At 39.9% G+C, this 6,000-nt stretch overlaps 1 protein-coding gene across 1 annotated transcript in view; it reads left to right on the forward strand.

Annotated features, from left to right (window-relative positions):
* Positions 1-4,500, forward strand: part of SIRT1 (sirtuin 1) — a 496,870-nt gene extending 492,370 nt beyond the window's left edge. Inside the window, exon 9 of the mRNA XM_069240513.1 lies at positions 3,447-4,500. Coding sequence (XP_069096614.1) covers positions 3,447-3,709 — 263 coding nt within the window. The 3' untranslated portion in view covers positions 3,710-4,500. The remainder of the gene's footprint in view (positions 1-3,446) is intronic.
* The last annotated feature ends 1,500 nt before the right edge of the window (positions 4,501-6,000 follow it).

The following is a 6,000-nucleotide window of genomic DNA, read 5'->3' on the forward strand; positions in this document are numbered from 1 at the left end:
TTAGGTGCTGGTGTCCACGATTATTGAGGAAAAATATTGTGTGGAGTCTGAGGCTCAGATGGGGAACTGAGTTAAATGAGAATCGAGGTTGTGCACGAAGCAGTAGATTAAGTTTAGTGACTTTTGATTATCACTATTTTGTGGCAGTGTGCCTGCATGTTTGTCTTGATCTGTTTAGAGGAAGAGAAGTAAGCTTGCTGAGAAGTACATATCAAACAATTGGTGTAGAAGACTGTACTTTGGAGTTTATAAACGTTGAGTGAACTTTGAGGTTGTTGTGCAATTGGTCAGTTGGTCAATGTAGAAAGTTCTCTCTATATAGTGCACCAAAATCAAGTACACTGTGCAGAGTCCAGTGGATCCCCAATTGGCATTGCGGAGACAAAAGAAGATAGGACTAATGCTCTATTTGTGTTAGTGTGGGTGAGCAGTTAGGCTTATTAGAGGGTACTCCTGAGTAGTTGTTGTACTCACAGAGGCAATAACTGAGACACACTTATGAAGTCCAACACCAATTTAGAAAAAGCATTTCAAAAATAGACCAAGCAGTTTTCAGCGTTCTCTCAATGGAGGAAAAATAATGTTCCACAAACACGGGATTAACAACACCTTAAGAAGCGAATCTCGGGGCGCTAAGGTAAGTAGTGGGCATTGATCAGAACCACACCAGCAGGTCACACTGGGCGGCACAGGGGCAGCCGCGAGCAGAGGTGGAGTTAGGTGTTGAGTGCCCAATGGTTTTTTATTGGAGATGGACTCCGTGACAAACTGGCTAGTTTCCAGGCTGCAGAGTCCTTGTATACTTTTTTGCTGAGCAGGTCCACTGCTCACGGGAGTCTGAGTCTCCACCATATAGAGACACCTGCTTTGCATTTCAAAGGCGGCAAGGCCTTTGATGCTCCCTGTCTTGGAATGTCCATCCTGCTTTGGGTGATGTATTATCACCTCCACCAAGGACACCTTTTTTTCTGGCCTCAAAGTTGACCCTCACCTCAGGGAGTAAGAACTTGGTGTAGGGTGGCTACACTGGTTTGGACCAGTCCGTGAACACACCAGTAGCTGGGTGGGTTTTCAGGGGGCACCTATAAGGTGCCCTCTGTGTGCATTTATTAATTAATAAATCACTGGGCTCAGTGAGGGTTTATTTTTCTGAGATCTTTGATAACAAACATCCCAGGATTCAGCAAAGCCATCAGTTAGCAGGGGAACTGGTAATGACCAGTGTCCACCATATGCATTTAAAATGGCTTCCCTATGTACTTGCTATGTCTCAGAATCGACAAGAAGCAGGAGCATATCTGCTCCTGCATATATGCCCTCACATGTGCCTGGATGCACGCAGCTTTAGGGGTGACTTATACCTGCCACATGCAGTGATAGGGGACATGGCACACAAGGGTGTGTGACAGGTCGTGTTTTTTAATTTAACCTTAACCAACGTGCACAGTTTGCAATGGCAACACTATGTGGGTTAGGTGAGGGGTACCTGAGGGTTGCACAATTGGTGCTGTGGCTCTCAGAGACTTTCCTTAGTACCCCAGGCACCACGGGTTCCATTTACTAGGGACTTACAGTGGCGGCTAAACACTTTGCCACTTGTGCAAAACAGCTGTGCAGTTTCGGGAAAGAGATCTGGCACTCGGGACTTGTTAATCAGGGACCCAGTGCACTAACAGTCAAAGCCACATCAGAAACCAGGCAAAAGATGGGGCTAACCATGTCCAAAAGAGTGCCTTCCTGCAGTCAGTTGATAACTGTAAAGTTGGGGAGGGTGCTTAGTTTTGGTAATAGGCTGGTGCTAGTAAGGTTTTGGATACTGTGAGTTTTTACTGACAATCACACCATAGCACGGCCCTATAAGAACAAAAAGGGGTTAATGCTTGGTGATGCTTGCCCTTAAGTGTTTTCGAGATGAGAAGATCAAGTGGTTTACTGTGCATATGCACAAGGAGCGAGTGAGTTTACAAATTGGTTATAGAAGAGTTTATTAAGGAGGGTCCAGACATTAGATTGTTACGATCCAGGTTGACATCAGCTAGAATATTGATGTCGATTTTAGGTATTAGACTATAAGACTCTCTCAAGTTTTTGGAGCAATCAATCAGTGATGTAGGGGGGTGTTAGATGAGCACAGTGTGGACATTAAATGGGGTAGGATTCCAAAGTAGATTGTGTGGGATCAAGCATGGAGGTAGGAATTGTTGAGACAAACTTCCTGAGTCCTACCCCTTGCATTGGTTCTGTAGTGTGCAAAGGAACCATGCAAATTCTGTTTTTGGAGGGCAAACCCTGGAATAAATTGAAAAACTGAATATTTCGGATCAATACATGTTTTGGTAGTAGCGTTATATAGAAGTGGAGCCACGGAGCATCAAATTAAGTGATAAAGGTGGATTTATTGCATATTAAGCAACCTTTCCAAAATCAAACAGCAATTTTGCGAGGTACGGTAGATGTCTTTAAAACTGACGTTAAGGCATTTAAACATGAAGATTGTTCTATGATCTATTCGGTAAGAAGACCAGGCGTTTGTTGATGTGATGTGTATCAATGAGGTGAGCGATCTGAAGATGCGGTGTCAGTTGCGATGCCAACCATAGTGTAAACATGTGATACAAACACCCACGTCCTTATTAATTGGGAGCCGAATGTTGCAGAAAACAACCAGACGCAATATAAACATTAACTCTTGAAATCGTGTAGGTCGGGAGCATTGATTAATATAGGACACACAGACCAGTATTTGAACTTACACTCCGCCTAGAGACATAAGGCACCAGGAAAAGTCCATCGCCAGTTTTTAGGGCAGATCATGCAGTGGCAGAAAGTCTTCTCTTATGCATTGCTCTACTGTCTCTATATGGAATGTTTTCCGGCGTTATGGCTTGGGCTGTGTTGTGTGCAATGAGCCTAAGTCCTGAAGTGCAGCGTCGGCCTGATATCATACGAACGAGAGTTAAATTTCATGACAATTACGCAATCAGTATATTCTTAATACCTTGCTTTCCTCTCTGTGTAAGACCACACTTCTGCACCCGCTCAATCTTTTCTTTTAGATTTTCTTTCAGTAAAGTTCATAGTAACATAAAAGATGTCACTCGTTCGTAAGAGTTTTAAAATACAATCAAGATGGTTTTCTGGAGCTTTTTCCCCTACTGTTTCTCATGCCATCAACATTTACTACACATCAGAAATAATACAGGTATTGTTTATAATGAAGACATCCGTGTAACAATCTTTAAAAAGTAAATAAATTGCTAAGTAATTTTGCACTGATGTATGTTGCTTCATAATGTTTATAGCTTAGCATTTTAGAAACCTTGTTTGGTTTAAGTAGTACTGCAGTCAGTTCAATAAATTGTATTTGGGAAGATTGTCGTGGGCTATTTTACCTGTTACTGCATTTTTGGGATTTATGTTAACCATTTAAAATGTTTACCTTTCAGGTACACAGTACTTATATCTTACTCCAAATCGGTACATTTTTCATGGTGCTGAAGTTTATTCAGACTCCGATGATGTCATATCGTCAAGTTCTTGTGGAAGTAGTGACGAAAGTGGATCCTCCCCTAGTTTTGACGAATGTACAGAAAATGATAGTGATAATGACGAATGCTACAATGCTGCGGCTAATGAAACCAGTATTTCAGCTGAAGTAATCCAAAATTGCATGGCAGACAACGATATTAAAAGAACGATGAGCAATTGATACTATTCCAACAAGTCATCTTTCATTTTTGCCTACTACAGTGCACACCAGCGTTCAAATTGAGAACGAGCATGAAACCTTTTAATGTAGATCAACAAAAAGGCAAGTATAATTTTCTGTAAGCGTGGGTACTACTAGAAACGCATTGTCAATTATTTTTAAGCTTAATGGCTCTTCTACTTAAACCATTCTTTACGGCCAAAACAAAAATAACTAGTTTTTTTTTCTCCTTCCAGTTTTTTAAACCATTTCATGAGAGCCTATTTGGATACTAAATTACTACTAGCAGCAGTTAAACCAGACCAAAGAAAAATGTCACATTTTTACGATTTTACGTTGCGATTGACCACAGCGCTCTTGTATCCGCATTTAACACTAGTGTTTGGCTATTTTATTACTGTTTGGTTATTTTCATTTATTTGTCTCCCACTGGTGTGTAAATAGAAAGTGAACAGTTAGCAAAACGTTTCAAACTGTAACTATTTAAAATTGTGATATGGCAAGTGACAGAAAAAATGTAAAGCTATTTGCAGTGTTTTGTTAGCACTGATGTCCTAATTTTATTGTGGACTTGCATCAATCAATTGAAAATTTTTTCCTACCGTCAGGACAAGGTGGAATGTGTAAAAAATGCACCTAACCAGGTTGCCCAAGGTGGTATCGAAAGGGCTTGCATCCGAAACAATTCTGTAAAGCAACTGGAGTACTATGACTCAGATGGTTGTATTTTATTTACAATCCCTGTAAGCATTTCACTGAATAAAAAAAAAAAGTTACTTTAAAAAATAAAATGAGTCTTGTTCTTTCAAGGTTTTTTTTTTTTTGACTGGTGTAACTGTCAGGAGCTAGTTGTTCTGGAATATGGTTTCATTTATGAAATACTCTGCTACCTGTATAACAGCCATTGTTGAGACCGAAAAGTCCCCTGCATGGTGATGGACGTGCACCCATGTCCTGAGTGCTGCAGCTGTATGAACCCCTGGTTCTGAGGTTTGGTTAAGGATAAACCCAGATCATGCATGTGCACCATTATCTAGGCCTGTCTTGTGGTAATGCATTCTTATTAGACCCGAAGGGGCACTCCAAGTTCTATTCTTGTAGTGGTATATAGAGGGTTATAGCCCTTGCTAGGAGTTAAGTGACGTGGGCGCGATGGTGGCAGCACACCTGTGTTTTGGGGGTTTTTTTTTCGTTTTTTTTTTTCGTTTTTAGTTGTGTGAACAGGCCTTGTTACCGGTGTAATGGGAGCGATGCCTACCAATCCACTCATGTAAATTTCTGCAGTGTAGTTAAGTCACCCTTGATCTACAATTGAATGAGACTGTGGTCCTCAGTCTTCGATTGATAGAGGATTGAGGGCCACAGCCTTGTTTAATCATAAGGATGGGACCTATATGATATCACATATGCTAAAAGTTAGATAAGTTGAAGTCATATCTTTTTAAAAATTTGCTAATACAAAGCCCTGAAGAAGTGTCAGCTCACGAAGCACGTGTTGACTGCAGGATCACATCAGACTACAGATCATATAGACTTTTATGATTACGAGATTATGTATACCAAAATGTGATTTCATTGTAAAAGAAATTTGTGAATTTGATATGTTTGTTTTGTTAGTAAAATCTTGTCTGTAATAATTGTTAGGTACTGATATATAGTGTATTAGGAGAGCAGTGTTAAAAGGAATACTAAATAAAACAAATATTTTTTAAATATGTATCTGTGGATTTGTATGGGTATTTTGTAAGAAATCATGTTCCATAATAAAACCCATGTTGACACTGTACAGTGAATCAGTTGGATTACTGATTTCTTGGGTCGAATTGTGCTGGGCTACTAAGATCTCCAGTGATCTGTATATTTGTTACATGGTACCTATGTGTAGTGCTAACACGTCCCAATCTAGATAATTTATTCACCCTGGGACTCGTTTTAAGGCCGATGAATCTTTTGACCCTGATTTGAAGTCTCCTTAAGACGAGATAACTAATCAAAATGTCAATAAATCAATACCCTCATCAATATTCACAATAGCATATCGATCGAATTAATCAATAAACTTGAAACACACCATGACCTTTCAGTCATGAATAACCACCCCAGGATTTAGTAAGATTTGATATTTATTCCCTATTGATTACACTCTACTAGCAAGTTTATCAGTCTCAAAACCAGATAACACAACAACAATGTCATAATATGGCAACTCGAATAAGATTTCAGCAAAGCAAAGGTCATGAACATTAGAACATAGCACAACGTCACCATGGATTAATCTTAGCAGAGTATCA

This window comes from Pleurodeles waltl, chromosome 6 (assembly GCF_031143425.1).
Source record: "Pleurodeles waltl isolate 20211129_DDA chromosome 6, aPleWal1.hap1.20221129, whole genome shotgun sequence".
Classification (NCBI taxonomy): domain Eukaryota; kingdom Metazoa; phylum Chordata; class Amphibia; order Caudata; family Salamandridae; genus Pleurodeles; species Pleurodeles waltl.